Consider the following 16,754-nt stretch of genomic DNA (forward strand, 5'->3'; position numbering starts at 1 on the left):
GGTGACAGATATTGGTTTGAACACAGAGTGTACTGTAATCCTGTTCTGTGCTGTCCCTCCCCCAGAGCTGCTTGCCAAGAATGTTTGCCAGTTTTCTTTCTGCTGCCAAGAAGAAACATTTCTATATGCAAAGCATCTTCATTGTGCTATTTTCGTAGATGTCTCTTTAGTTGTTTTCTCATAGCTTTATGTCAGGTTCTTTGGGTTTTTAACATGTTGTAAAGTCACTTTTTGAGAACTTATTTTAGTGGAAAAGCTACTAATATATATATATATATATATATATATATATATATATATATATATATATTAAATGAACTGTCCACTTTAAAGAATCATCCCATGAAAGCTTAGAAAAATGGGAAGGGGAAGAAAATTAACCGTGTGCTTCATTTTTCATTGCTTTCTTCCGTTTTCTACAATGGGGTGCTTTGAGAATTTTCTTTTCCTAGTGACTGAACAGCCACACAAAGTTGGAGGAAGAAATGCTTCGAGGAAAAAGTATTTACCACAATGGAGGTTGGGCATCATGGTCACCCTCCCATTATGTCGATCTCAGCATCCATCTCAGCTTGACAACACCGATCACTGTAAATTAAACAAGCAAAAAACCAAGGTATTGGAAAAAAATTTGACACCTTCAGAATCAGAAAGGTTTCAGAAAGAGACAGATTTGAATGTGGTTAAAAAAGTGAGATACCTAGGGGTAAACATAACAGCCAAGAATCTGAGTTTATTTAAGGATAATTACGAAAAGTGCTGGTCAGAAATTAAAAGGGATTTAGAAGGTTGGTCAAGATTGAAACTTTCCTTGTTGGGCCGAATTGCTGCTATAAAGATGAATGTATTGCCAAAAATGTTGTTTTTGTTCCAGACTTTACAGATTGTGGACAAAGTGGACTGTTTCAGGAAGTGGCAGAGAAATATCTCTAAATTTGTCTGGCAGGGCAAAAAGCCCAGAATTAAGTTTAAAATATTAACTGATGCTAAAGAAAGAGGGGGGTTTGCCCTGCCAGACTTAAGGTTGTATTATGAATCAGCAGCTTTCTGCTGGTTGAAAGATTGGCTGCTTCTTGAAAACACTGATGTTTTAGATCTGGAAGGATTTAACAATGCCTATGGATGGCATGCATATTTGTGGTACGACAAGGTTAAAATCCACAAGGCTTTCAAGAACCATATTGTCAGGAAAGCAGTGTTTAGTGTCTGGATGAAATACAAAGACTTATTAGAAAATAAGACCCCAAGGTGGCTGTCACCAATGGAAGCTAAGGCCCGGAAAAGACTCAATATGGAGGCCAAATGGCCGAAATATTGGGAAATACTAGAAAAGGATGGAGATACTTGGAGGTTGCAGAGTATGGAGAAACTTAAAGATAAAGTGCGAGATTGGCTACATTATGCTCAGATTAAAGAGGTTTTTAATTCGGATAAAAAGATAGGATTCCAGGTGGAAAAATCGAAGCTAGAAACAGAACTGTTAGAACCTAAGACCAAGGTACTTTCAAAATGTACAACTTGCTGTTAAAATGGAATACACAAGATGAAACGGTTAAATCAGCTATGATAAAATGGGCACAGGACATTGGGTACAATATCATGTTTGCTGACTGGGAAAGGTTATGGACCACCGGTGTGAAGTTCACGGTATGTAATGCCTTAAAAGAAAATATTATGAAAATGATATATAGGTGGTACATGACCCCAGTCAAGCTTGCAAAAATATATCATTTGCCTGACAATAAATGTTGGAAATGTAAAGAAACTGAAGGAACGTTTTTTCACCTCTGGTGGACCTGCCCTAAGGTCAAGGCTTTCTGGGAAATGATATATAATGAGTTGAAAAAGGTATTTAAGTATACCTTCCCTAAGAAACCAGAGGCCTTCCTTTTGGGCATTGTTGGCCAGAGGGTGTTAAAGAAGGACCGAACATTCTTTATGTATGCAACAACAGCAGCAAGGATACTTATCGCTAAGCATTGGAAAACTCAAGATTTGCCCACGCTGGAAGAATGGCAGACGCAACTGATAGACTATATGGAACTGGCAGAAATGACTGGCAGAATCCGCAACCTGGGAGAAGAAGCTGCAGAAGAGGATTGGAAGAAATTTAAGGACTATTTACAAAAACATTGTAAACTGTATGAGTGTTAAGAAGGATGCAGGATTGAGAAGAACAGGGCACCAGCAAACTAGCTGAATATGAGAATAAGTGAAATTTGAGAAGAAGATAAATTTCAGATTAATATCATGTCTAAATTAAGTATTTAAGCTTATGATAAAAATATTTAAAGTTAGAGACATAATATTGGAAAATCACAAAATAAGATTTGAAACAAGGTGATAATTTGCTGTTCAAAACTTTAGAAACTGGGAATGCAGGAACGAGAGATGTGAGGAAGTCCAAAAGCAAAGAAAATATGGTTATGAACTACTTGATTTTGTTGTTGTATGTTTTTTGTATTATGTGTTATTCTTCTTATTCTTTTGTGTTTTTCTTTGTTTATTCTATTATGGTGATGGTTTTATATGTGTTTGGTGACTATAAATGTTTAAAACCTTTAATAAATATTTTATATATATAAAAAAAGACAACACCGATCACTGATGGTTCTTTGGACTAGCAGCCATTTGCATTACGATCACGACTAGCTCCAGGTGGGTTGTGAGGTTGCGCCCAACACTAGCAAAAAACCAAAAACCTTCTGCCTTAAAAGAGCCATGAGGGAAGCTGCTCCACCATCCTTATTCTCACATTGCAAAGACCTATTTTCCAGCATCCTGTGCTCACTTGCCTACACACACACACACACACACACACACACACACACACACACACTTCAATCACATCCATCTTAACAAATGTGGAGCTTTTTCTACATAAAGTTTTCCCTCCCATCACCTTATATGGAAAGGTGGTGCAAAAATATCAGAAGTCAATGAATAAAATGAATAGGCTAGTTCACACATCATAGTGGACCCACCCAACCAACTTGAGACCAAACAAGACCACCAGCATGCAGCTAGCCCCTGCTCGTGATTTCTAGCATCTCTCTGTAGATAGGATCCTGCATAATCAGTCCCTGGAAATCACACAAACAACACTGACCAACAAACATGTTCCTGAAATAAGCACATGGGAGTCACTGTGATGTGTGAACTGACCCAAATAGAAACAACACGCTTTGAAACAAATTTATTCAGCGAATGAATTGAGTTACAAGATTTGAATGCCTGAAGATTATTCAGTATAGACCTGGGGCACCAAGCAACCCTTACAGATGTGATCCACTTTGTCAAATTAGCCGAGATGCTGTTACTACTGTAAAGAAAAGCATCAGACAAAAGAAGACAAATTGCTGGTATATATAAAAATCTAATACTCAACAATATTTCATAAGTCTCTGCAAATTCTTCATTCATCCCAAGCACGTCTGCTTTTGATCAGATTATTTTTGTGTCATTATGGATGAATATTAGCTTTTGTGTACTGGGAAAATAGTTCCTTTGGTCTGGTGTACCTTGTTAACGACATCTTAAATTTAGTATTTTAACAGTAATTTCACAACAGTTGTCAGAAGTATTATTTTCCTTGTCAACTCAAATTCTCATTGTGTGCTCTTGGTTGAGATTTTATCACTACTGTACTGAGCAGTAATCAATAATATTGTTTTTCCCCCATCACGTTGAATCTCTATTGAACATTTTAATTAAAACTCACATACCCCAAGCATTATTCATTTTCGGCTGAAATGTGTTGCTTGCAATTTGGAAGCAGAGTAGGAGCATAATGAGAACAGGGCAGAAACTCTCCTTAAAATTACTTGAAGATGCAGAGAAAAGACTAATAATAACATAAGAGTAATAAATAAAAAAAATCTTAACAGTAGGCCCCTTTTAATAAATATGTTTAGTTTTTTTTTTATTTTTCCAGCTTTGTTGGCTAACATGAAAACAGAAACTTTTCAGACCATGAAACCAGTTTTCACAATCTGGTTTTGCATTTCACAGAAATAGTCCTGACAAACATTAATAGATGAGTGTTGGTGCAATCATAGAACAGTATAAGGCATATTTACACCATCCTTACAAAACGAACACACAGCCACACACAAATCCTCACAAAGTTCAATTCCAAAGACATTTTACATTGATCGTCTTGGCATTGAACAAAATATTTATCCAAGCAGACAAACCTCTTGCTCTTTTGTGATCTACTTGTCAACTATTGTGCTCATGCAAAATAGACATTTGCTTTATTGCATTAACATTTTAAATAGTGTTCATGTTTAATTCTGTTATCATAAGCCCCATTCTTCTTCATCCAGTGGAATTTTGTATCACTGCTATTGTGGATGATGAATGCTCTCATGATATAGTTCTTTCACAAATGAGAAGTTTGAAAACCAAAATCTCCTGATCATGCACATTTTAAACTATTATAAAAGAATCCATAATGCTTTAGTTTCGTTTTATTACTTCCTTTTTGAAAAAGGGGGAAAAAAAAAGGTCAACCCATGTCCTACCATCCTACCCAACATCCAGTTCACAGAAAGAAATAAGCAGCAGGAATCACTCCAATGAGTAGATCAAAAAGAACTACATCAGTAGAAACTGGCAACTTAATATACATCAAATGCACCACCGACAAGTCATAAAATACTGAAAAAACTATAGCCCATATTTTTGTAACAGTTCAGATTGCCATGGGCGTTTCCGTTCAGGAAAATAATCCGGAATATGGATTTGTTTAAAATCCTGAATACACTTTTTCATCTCTTCTTCAACACTTAGCTTCTCACATACCTTCCTTTTGGACAGGTTTGTTTCTCTGGACTTGCTAATGAGTGTCTGAAAAAGTTCGCTGTTCCTGCGTTTGTCTGGTGGAGGCATCCACTGTGCCCCGCCTTTCTTAGAGGGCCGATCCAACGTTAGAGTATTTGGTTGGTGCCCTGTAGACTGCTGAGTGCTGGCAGCGTTTTCTTGGGGAGTGCTGGCCTCAGAGTGGCTGTCGCAACTAGAGGTGGACAACTCATTGCAGGACGTCCCACTCTCACTTCCTTTGTCTGCAACTTTTTCATGTTTCTTATCTTCGTGGTCTTGTTTGGGAGACACTGTCCTCTGTGGTGGTCCTAATAAAAGGAGAGGGGGAGAGAAAGTATGAGTAGGCAATGAATTAACTAAATAATTAATCCATAAACAATAGGACTGTTTACAGACTGACTTGTGTTTTCTTACTGTGAGCTAACTTGTAGGCTTGTTGGGCCAAAAAGAAGGGTGAAGATTTAGGGAGGAAACCATACTCCTTAATATTACATTGAGCGGTATTCACAGTATACCCACTGAAATTAATGGGCCTAACTCAGCCTGTTGATTAATTTCGATTTGTCTACTCTGGGTAAAATTTAACGTTGACTACCCATTATATATTTTAAAAATTTCCTGCCTTTAGCCAAAGAGTTCAGAGTGAACACAGTTCTCCTTCCAATCAGGGCTTTTTTCCCATCCGGAAATCACCGGAAGAGAGTTCTGGCACCTTTCAGGTGGGCGCCATTGCCATTATAAGAGAACAAGGGAGGTGTTCATGGTGAGTTCATACACCTCTTTTTCTAGAAAAATAGCACTGCTCCCAATGTTATTTTTATAGCAACTCTCAAAGTGGTTAGTCACCCAGTGAGCACTGTGACTGTGAGACTTTGAATACTCATCTCTCTGATCCTTCCTTGAACTAATGCCTTTCTCTGGTAACAGTCCTACAGGTCAGCACTCAGTGCACCAAGGCCCCTTTGGCTCTGAATTTAGGCCTGAAGTCAGACTAAAATGGGTTCAGATAACCCCTTTCCTCCAACAATATCTGAAGCTGACCACTAGCTACTAGGGTTGTGCGATAAATCACCATATTGTTGAATACCGCTATTGAAATAGCATCCTTATATACCATGAACAAAAGGTGAAGACTTTGACAGCTTCCCGGGGGGGGGGGGGGTAGCTCAGCTGAACTGATACTTCACAGATAATTTGCAGATAATTTGCAGGCACTGTATCGCCAGCTTTGTTTGCTCTCTCCCTCCTCCCTCCTAACCAATAAGAAATGATGATAAGCCCTCACACAAACCAGCAAACTCTTTCAGTTTCACCAGTATCTTTCCACTTAGAGCCTGCTAACAATCCAGGAAGATAGACAAAGAAAGTAAATTAAACAAAGAGTGTAAACAAAGAACTGGATAGCACTTCTTTCTTTCCTCACACACTCCCCCACCAGTGAAAAAAGAGGGGGAAGAGGTTTTGTTTTTATTTTCTGGTGGTGTTTATGTTGTTGGTTCCCCCTAAAGAGCTTTCCTCCATATCAAAAAGGAAGGGTTGGTAGGTTGGTTGGTTGATTTATTTGAGACTATCTCAGGCACCCCCAAACTCGGCCCTCCAGATGTTTTGGGACTACAACGCCCATCATCCCTAACAGGACCAGTGGTCAGGGATGATGGGAATTGTAGTCCCAAAACATCTGGAGGGCTGAGTCTGGGGATGCCTGGGCTATCTTTTTGCTTGCTTGCCCTTGCTCCCTCCCTTTGATAGAAAGGGAGAGAGAGCTTTGCTGAGGAGGGGTGGGAATGGAGGTGAGAAGACTTGCTGGCTACCTTATGCTGAAATGGGAGGTTGGGTACCAAGTGAGAATGATGGGGAGGGTGTTTTTCAGTAAGCAGTGCAAGCAAATAATAATAATAATAATATTTTTTTATTTATATCCCGCCCTCCCCAGCTGAAGCCGGGCTCAGGGCAGCTAACAACAATAAAATGCTGTATACTCACAAGAAAGCCCTACTAAATTCAGTGAGGCTCAAAAGTTTCTTCCTTCTCCCTGCCTCAGCCTGTGCAGAAGCATCATAAGGAAGAACATTCCAGGAACTGGGAGGTCTACGCATGCTTTCTGTATTCCCACCCAGTCTGCCTTCTCTGTAGGAGAAGTGCAGAGCTGCTACGATCTAGATCTTGAGCAACTTGAGCAACACAGAGGGGGAGAACTGGATGGGGACATGGGAGGCCAGTACAGACCTCCTGTTACCTGCCAGGTGATACGACTGAAGAAGTGTCAGTCCACGGAGCCCTATGGGGATCCCTCCATACATTCTTCTACAGGGAACGAGGGTGTCCTAAATACCTGGAGCTTGCTACATCTTTTGAAACATGTTCAACTCTGGATGAACATGCAGGGGTTTCCACTCGGAAGGCATATGACTGAAGGAGGACTGCACAGAATAATTGGGAGTTGTAAGAGAAACCTCAAAGTAACCCTTTCTATAATGTAGGTTACAAGACAAATGTTGCTGTAGTGATAATTAGCTGTTTAATAGGTTTGAGAACAAAAACAAAGGGAAACTGAGAAAATCAGACATAGTGACGAGTCTGTCCAGGGCTAACGAAGGCAAAATACTGTCTTGATTTATTTCATTAGGTTTGACTACAAATAATGTTAAGTGGGCAACAACAACAAAAAAAGCTGTTTCTCAGAATAATTACAGTTCTCTGGTGGTATTAGCATTGGTGGTGGTGCCATCTCACTTCCTTGAGTGGAAAACAGATGACTTTCATAATTAGATTTGGCAGTTTTGTGTAAATGCTAAAGTTTTTCAGGCATATGATTATGTTCTTGGGACTGTGGGCATTTTAAAATGAGGGCCAGCTGTGTGATTGTAGTTGAAACTGGAAGATGCCTTTGATTTTAAATTCCTTTATCTACTTGGGGATAAAAGGATTTTGCTGTGTAGAATTATGTTGTGGTGAGTGCAATTCCCATAAGGGAAATTACCCTTTAATAGCATTGAGCTCAATGGTGTGTGACTGGTTATGTAGTGACTTGAAATGAATGAAGCAATTTATCATTCAGAACAGGACTCCATGTCTCTAAGTGATAAGCCATTCATCTAAAACAATGCTTCCAAACTTCTGGGAATCGTGGATTCTTCCTGATTTAACAAGGGACCTGAGCTAGACTGACCCACACAACTTTTATGATAAGTGAGAGGGATTTCCCAGTTGCGGTGCAGTGATTACAGTTTCCTGAATTTCTCCTCTCCCTATCTACACAACAGCACCCACCTATTGACACAACTTAACACCATAAGAATTCAATAGAAACTCTTACTATGGAGAAAAATCCCTAGCTTCTCTTTACTTCCTATTTATCAGTTTTCCAGATAGGAGCCCGGTCCAAGGATTGGAGCACACATTAGAGCCCCTGTAGAGACATTGCCACTGGAAACTATCTCTCTGTGGTGACTGATCACCACCCAGGCCATCGTGTTCAGAAGCATTTACTGCATGGCAGCCAACCATCATTTCATGTGTCTCCAAACTCTCATTCCACATTCCTTGCAGCTGCTCACTCATGGCAAACTCAAAAGCAGATCCACTGCCTTGAGGGGAGGTGGGGGTGGAAGAGGGCTTGGACTTGCAACTTAAATGGCGGAATAAAGCTCTTTTCAGCCAATGGACTAGCTCCAGAGGGAACGGGGCAATATCCGTTGTGTGATGTCTCTTCCAACATCACAGGGAGAAAGCAAATACCCTTTGGCTGTCCCAGAACAAAACTATTAAGTGGAGCACTAATCAGGGATGTGATCCTGACAGCGTTAGCTCCCCTCCCCCTGCCCCACTCAAGATGTAGCCTAGAAAACACACCCTTAGAGACACATTCTAGGTGATTTAACAGCAGCATGCTCAAGTGAACCACATTAAGCTCAATATGGGGCACATTTCATATTGAACATGAGCACTGAACACATAATCAGATATAAATAAGGATGGGGTGGGGTAGGAACTAGTTCGGCCTGAGGTGCAGTCACTCAGCACCTGAAAACACATTTGTGTCAAAATAATGAATTTTCTGTTTTTTATAAAAAAGAGTTTGTGAATGTTTGTTTTCCCATGAGCTGAAAAAAAATCAGATGTATAATTGTGCATGAGAAGGCACAGATATAGCATTATTTATAGTAGGAGATTCCATGGGCATTGGATGAAAATAACATGCAAAAACAGGGGAAGCAGCAGAAATCCAATCCTTAAAGAACACAGCACATTCCAATAGAACTTGTATATGAGTATCTCAGATCTTCATACACAAAGAGAACCAGCTTCCCCCTCCCTCCAACGACCACATTTAATCCTTCTACTAATGAAAACAGATTGAATGGTTATTGCTACTACTTTAATTATCCCAAGCAAATTGGACTAAAAGAAACAGGCAAAAACTGACTTCACTCTAGTTTTGTTAAGTCCGATTCCATTTACTTGGCCTTATTTTCCTCTCACAGCTTGGACAGTCACATTGGAGGTCAGGCCAGTGGAAAGTTATAATTGCCTGGGAATATTGCCACAGATATATTGCCAGGGCAGTAAAGCAGCACTCCCCAGCTGAGTACTTCTAAGCAGCCATTTAGAATTAATGGAAACTCATTCAGGAAAATATTCCTTCTTCTCGAAAGGATCTTCATTCCATACCACGTGGGTATTTTTTCTTTCTTACTTTTTAAGTTTTAGCTCTATGATAAGCCGAAAATCCTAAAACAGCCTGAAGATGTAAACAATTGTCATTGAGAAAAAGTAATCTTATCTTGATTTTAAAATAATGAAGAATACTGGTGTTGCCATAAGGTACAGAGATACCAAGAATATATGTATTTTTAACCACTTATGGAGAAAAGCTGACTATAAAGACAACCACCCTGATTCAGCAAAGGACAGGTGAATGGCTCACTCCGTGAGTACATTATGTTGCTGCTACCAACATGTTGGGACGCGGGTGGCGCTGTGGGTTAAACCACAGAGCCTAGGACTTGCCGATCAGAAGGTCGGTGGTTCGAATCCCTGCGACGGGGTTGCTCAGTCTCTGCTCCTGCCAACCTAGCAGTTTGAAAGCACGTCAAAGTCCAAGTAGATAAATAGGTACCGTTCCGGCAGGAAGGTAAACAGCGTTTCCATGTGCTGCTCTGGTTCACCAGAAGTGGCTTAGTCATGCTGGCCACATGACCTGGAAGCTGTATGCCGGCTCCCTCAGCCAATAAAGCAAGATGAGCGCCGCGACCCCAGAGTCAGTGACGACTGGACCTAATGGTCAGGGGTCCCTTTACCTTTACCTTTACTGACATGTTCTCCATACTCAGTCTCAAGTCTACTCTTGTTGGTAAACCAAGGACCATGCCATTGTGAGGTCTCTTGTGCTTTTCTTGTGATCTGATTGAAAGAAGGAAGTTTGCCTGCTTTCTACTTCCAGAATAATCTGTTCACCCTTAATTTTGATGTATTATAGAGAAACAAAGTGGGTATCATCATCAGCATACTAATAACACTGGGTTTTTAAATCACCTAATGGCCACTCACACTGGATTCATAGAAGTTCTTCACAGTTTCAGATATGTTGTGCCAGCTATAGCAAAAGTCAAATGATCTTAATATTGCCATCTGTACTCATATAAACAAAGATGGAGTAGGCATTTAAAGCTGTTTCAAGTTCCAATTCTTGTCTTTAGCCTGATCTAGCCACACGGGTGATCACATAGTCAAATTATTTTGGGACAGCATGACTGGAGACAACAATTAGTGCTGTATGCTTGAGTGATTCTCCATTGAAACAAAGGGGCACAGAAATACTGAAATACAGCACAATCAGGAAGAAGGATATGTTCAAACTATCCTCATTGATATCTTGTTTTCTAAATAGTGGAGCGCTGTATAATTTAACCCTTCACTTGTAATCTAAAGTGGTGCAGACCAGGTGCAATGTAGTCAGCCATTTGTGCAGTCTGGGCCTAAATTATCATGTACTCAAATTAAGCAAAGTGTGATGCTCACATAATGCAAACAAAACTTCTCTTATGCCACAAGACATTCTTTTACCACACAACACAGGTAAAATATAGACCGCTAGACCGCTTAGCATTTACTAGACCTATATTTTAAATCTGGGATATCCAGAGTGGCATCTTTCAGATGCCTATTCCTGTCAACACCTCCGTGCATGTCTAGTGGATAAGGATGATGGGAGTTGTAGTCCAACAACATCTGGAGGGAACCACATTGGCAAACTCTGCCTTTGAATGGTTCACATGTCCAACATCTCGTTCTAAGGTTAATTATTACTTCTTTTATGCATGCTTTCCCTGCCCCCTTGCTCCCCTCTCTCTCCAAACCACACACACAAAAATTAAAATGCCAGAGAAAGCTTTCTCCGTCCAATACGGTAAAGTGATTAAAAAAGCGAAGCTAACATGATAATGAGATGAGGAACACAGTCTAATTGGTGATAAAACATCAATATCCCAATAAACGTGTACCAGAAGTCCATTTGATTTAATAGGCTCCCTCCCTCTCTCCCAGCCATAAATCAGGAAAGAGACAAATTGCAATGGAAATCATCTGTCTGATGTGAAACAACCATATATTGCTGGAGGCAGGGTGAGGTTCTATCTCCAGAAGGTGTTAGACCCCAAGTCTCATCAGCACCAGTCAGCATGATTCCCAATTAATCAGTGAATAACACATTCAGAAGATATATGGGAAACATGCTAAGCATCTTCATTTGATGGCATAGTTATATTTAATACTACGTGTGATTATTTATTTAAACTGTCCAATTCTTCTTAGTTCAATGATAATGTGAATTGAACTATTAGATATGATTTCATAGTAAGGCTTTTGGAAAACAATGTTAAATTGCTGTTGAAGAGAAACTGAACTCAAAAGTGGAAAATGAACTTAGATTGGTAATGTCCCAATGTGAGCTGTTTTTCATGATACAGTAAGCCAAACTATGGCTTAGCGAGAACACAAAAACATGTGGGCTGCTAAAGAGAAGCTGCTACCTGAAAAGTACCTGGTTAAGTACCAAAGAGACTTTGGAGGGTCTGCCCAGGCTTGGCTCCAAGAGCCCCCAATACTAGTCATCCAATAAGCAGCACATTTAGGAATACACTCTGAAATCTTTTTCGTTTAGTTGCAAGCTTCAAGCCACATCTTGAACTATCCTGCGCCTGATACCAGGCCAGGGAAAGGTTAGTCCAAAATGGGTGGATCAATCTCGAAGACCTGGCAGACCTTATTAGACTCATGAGCCAGAGGTTCTCCACTCCTACTTAGGTCCATCTATTGATTAAAGCTTGCAGCACTCATATTCTATTTCATTTATGCAGTTGACAGGGAATCAAATTGTTATATTTTAAAGCTTATATGATATGGCCTTGATTATTGGTACAGCAAAGTGTGTTAAAGGCCTTTAGCTACTGTAAAAGCTGAACAGCACACACAATGATGTTCACCCATTCACTTAAACCTCTTTGGTACCACTTCCCCCACACTCAACAGTAAGTAGAAACAGGGACAAGTAGTGTATCATATTCCTTTGCTAAACTCTCATGAGTCCACAATATCACTGAGAACAAATTGCACTTTACGGTAGAAGTCAGAAGTGATTCAAACCACTCTTACTCTCTAGAAGAGGTGTTAAAAGCATTTTAAAGAGGCAGTGCAGAATTCAGGAGATGGTAGACTGTCTCAAGACTAACGACAGGAAGCAGCGCTGTGCAAAAACCAGCAGGAGAAGCAAAATGGAGCTTTACACTTATCTTCATTTCGGACTGCTGAGAGCCTGGGGAAAAATGCCAGCCTTAAGAGTCATCAGAGGATTTTTATTTATGATAGACCCCACTATGAGTACAGGCAAATTGTATAAAGCCAGTCCAAACCAACTTCATATTAAGACAAGGAAATGTCTATTAGAGCTTTACATCTTGCATCTTACGGCCTTTGAAAAAAAGGAAGGTGCTTAAAAGGGCATATGAAAGTAAATCTACCTTTTAAACAGATGGGATGGAATTCAGCCTAGAGCTAAGAAGATAGTTCTCCTTATGCACCAGCATTTTGGCTTGCCCAATGGAATGATCTCCCCTCCCTGCCCACTGTGCTGTTCTGCTGCTCCAACCCATTTAATGTATTAAAATTAACATATTAAGCATATATGAAGATCCTCTTTTCCTGGCATGATTCCAAAGCTTTTAACAGCTGTGTGAAACAGTTTCTCCCAGTTCAAAATTTCTTTCTAAAAGTATCCCAGTTCTAAATGTCTTTCGGGCATGCTGTTGTTGAAGGTACATAAGCCTTATCAGAAAAAAAGTTGGCAACTTTGATTCGAATTTTATTTTTTATTTATTTCACAAAATGTAGATACCATTTGAATGCAATAGAGCTTCCAAGCAAAATATTTCCAAGCAGCATATGTAATTTTAGTGAAAGAAATCTGGGAGTTGCTGTTGATTAATTTGTGTACCAATGCCATGGAGAACAACAACAACAACAACAGCTTTTGAAAGTACAAGGTACCCATTGGATTCATCTGCTGCACTGTACTAAGAACTAGGCTACCGCAAGCAGATATTTATATAGATGTTCCTTCTGATAGAGAACCATTTCTTCTTTATTCCACAGGCATGGGAGCTCTGTGTGGTTGCAGTTCTATACATGTCTTTTCAGAAGTGAGTCCCACTACGTTCAGTGGGGCTTACTTCCAGGTAAATATGTGTATGATTGCACATTGAATATGAATAATGTTTTATCTGATGATACTACTGGGGAGAGGCAAGCCTTCCTCCAAACATAAAAACCTTCTAATGAAATGGCTGCTCTAAATGAATAATATATATTTTTCAAGCTTAAGAATGAATATAACATAGAAATAGACCCGTAGCCATATGCACAGAAAACAATGGGGGGGGGAAATAAAATTACAATATAAAACTCCCCCCAAATACCACTTCTTGCTTTAAAACACCTGTATTTCTGAAGAATATTTCTCACTAATACTATGAATTACACTACCCTTTTACACCCCCTCGTAGGAGACTGGAGAACCTAATACTTTTTAAATTTACAAATACTGCAAATATATTACACTGAGCTTTGGTCCAAGCATGCAAGTGAAATTTCTGGACTTGAAAATGAAATTAAATATTTCAATTTCAAATGCTCACCTATGTACAAAAGTCTCAGAGGCTAAGGAACCTTTTCACCAGTCTAGAACAAATTCCCCATTAAATCAGTAAGCTGAACCATGAACATTTCCCGAATGTAAAAGAATGTATTGCTTGTGCTAGAATGTCGGAAGAGCATTTTCAGCAGAGCAGAACAAGAGAAAAAGGCGTCTTGATTGTAGAAACAGCTGACATATAAAGGTTTATATTAATAGAGTTCCTTTGCATTTTACAAAGGAAAATGTATGAATTGCCCTTGAAAAATCAGAATTATTTTGAGCCAGCCTATGTCTCTATCTACGGAAAACAAAATTGGTTATAGAAGCCTAATTACAAGGGAGGGACAAGTCTTGATATGTACAATGAAAATCAGGGAGACAAGAAGCAGATGGCCTGAAATGGAATCTCTTAATCCTTAAAATGAAATGAAAATGTAGCCTCTAAACGGATTCTGCCTTGGTGTTGATGTTCTTTAAATGTGGTAAGTACTAATGAATGATTCATATTTTTTCAAGGAAGAGATACACACACACACACTCATGTATGTATGTATGTATGTATGTTGTATGTATGTATGTATGTATGACAAAAACAGAAAGTAGAATTCAATGTAGTGCTAAGTGGCATATTCATATGGGGAACGAGGTCTGCTAGCACAATGAGATTTTCCTCACCCCACATGCCCTCTAAACCTGTTCTGCATTTCCCCCCAACTCTTCAGAATAGATTTAGTGGGTGCAGGTGGAAGAGAGTGGGGGGAAGGTCCCATTGAGCAAGTGACCCTCATTCAAATGGAAGGAGATCTCTGCCACACATGAATCTTAGTTGAATCTCACCCATAGTTTCACATAATAATTATAAAGGTTGATACTCCATTGCATCACACTCAGGGCAGACCCACTGAAATTAATGGGCTTAGCTGTAGGAGGTGATAGGATTGCACCTCTAGTCTTAATTCCCATCTGGCAATAGTGGGGCTGAATCTCCATCCAGTGGGGAGCCACCTCCACATCCAAAGTTCTCCTCCTTATGCTGACCAGGGTGGGAAGTGGTTATTCTCCCTTGTGGGTCAGTCACACTGTCAGTAGCTGGATCCCATGGATCCTTGGCTGGCCAGCTCCACCTCTGCTGCAGAGCCAAATGGAAGGGGATCTCTGCCACACAGAGACAATCATGGCAGACTGGGGTATGGATTGCTCTGCAATAGGCAGTTCCCGGTGAAAGTTCTCCCTTGGCTGCACTGGGCAGTTTCCAGTGTTGCATACCTACCCCACAAGTGCAGGGGGCATGTAGGTGTGGATTTTGAGTTACAGTGGTACCTTGGGTTACAAACACTTTGGGCTACAGACTCCGCTAACCCGGAAGTAGTACCTGGGGTTAAGAACTGTACCTCAGGATGAGAACAGAAATTGCACGGTGGCGGCAGTGGGAGGCCCCATTAACTAAAGTGATACCTCAGATTAAGAACGGTTTCAGGTTAAGAACGGACCGCTGGAATGAATTAAGTTCTTAACCAGAGGTACCACTGTATAGCGCTGCAGGCCAAATTGAAGCCTATGGGTTGGCGGTTCCTTACTGCTATGCTACAAGCTTGCAAGACTCAAGTTTAGAAAAATCTTTGCCCTGTTTGGGGTCAACTGAACACGTTTTGATAAATGTCTTTTTTTTTAATAGTGGGGAAGCGACAGAGTAAAATATGATTTTATAATTTTAATCCGTAAATACTTTCAAGTCCTGGAGTTTTATTGTCCCTTTTTTAAAAAAAGCTCATTCAGCGTTTGTTCCATTGCCATCAGAGCTTCAAGACTCTCAGCTTTGTCCTTCAATAAATGAGGTAAATATACCTTCCGCATAAAAGATTTAATACTTTCCTCACAAGCGTTCTCAGATGAATAAAGTTTAATGAAAATCTTTTTGAATTTACTTACTATATCTCTCGGGTGTACAACTATAATCTACGTACCTCACGAAATGTTGCTGTTGCTTCTTTCTTAATTATGCTGCTAATAGTCTATCCAGTTTGTTGCCTTTTTCAACAACACAGTTTTAGAAAACATAAGAGTTGTTGTTTTTTACCTGGAAGCAATTTAGATATATCTAATTGGTTCCACACTGCTTCCAATTTTCTATATACAGCCTTTCAGCTTATCCTTTTATGTTCTTCCTCCAACTGGCATATTTGCAAAGTAATATCTTGCACCTTTTTCTTTCTGTTCTTCCTTAATAAAGAAGTCTTTTGTATTAATACCTCTTTGATCACAGCCTTCAATGCTCCCCAGATTAATTAAAATTTGGAGAATTATTGTACTGAAAGTATTAATCTATATTTATTGTTATACTGTACTAATTCTTCAAAGGCTTATATTTCTTTCAATTTTTGATGGCTCCTGTAATTCTGTTATTGACTATTCTTTCCATTTTTTTGTGAAACAGTCCTTCTGTTTCCACCATACTCTTCCAGCCCTGTCTTCACCAAGTAATAATTTCTTGTCTAGATTGGATTTTAAAATTCCATCTATTTTTGGACAGGTGAGAATGAAAGCACAATTCCTTAAAATGACCAAATTCAGAGAGTTAAAAAGGTAAAGGTACCCCTGCCCGTACGGGCCAGTCTTGCCAGACTCTGGGGTTGTGCGCCCATCTCACTCAAGAGGCCGGGGGCCAGCGCTGTCCGAAGACACTTCCGGGTCACGTGGCCAGTGTGACATCGCTGCTCTGGTGAGCCAGAGCCGCACACGG

General features: G+C 39.8%; 1 protein-coding gene across 1 annotated transcript in view; it reads right to left on the bottom strand.

Moving 5' to 3' along the window:
- Positions 1-3,880: 3,880 nt before the first annotated feature.
- The window catches only part of KCTD8 (potassium channel tetramerization domain containing 8), a 42,816-nt gene continuing 29,942 nt past the window's right edge, over positions 3,881-16,754 (bottom strand). The window contains exon 2 of the mRNA XM_028744733.2: positions 3,881-5,132. Coding sequence (XP_028600566.2) covers positions 4,672-5,132 — 461 coding nt within the window. The 3' untranslated portion in view covers positions 3,881-4,671. The remainder of the gene's footprint in view (positions 5,133-16,754) is intronic.

Source organism: Podarcis muralis, chromosome 9, assembly GCF_964188315.1.
Source record: "Podarcis muralis chromosome 9, rPodMur119.hap1.1, whole genome shotgun sequence".
NCBI classification, from domain to species: domain Eukaryota; kingdom Metazoa; phylum Chordata; class Lepidosauria; order Squamata; family Lacertidae; genus Podarcis; species Podarcis muralis.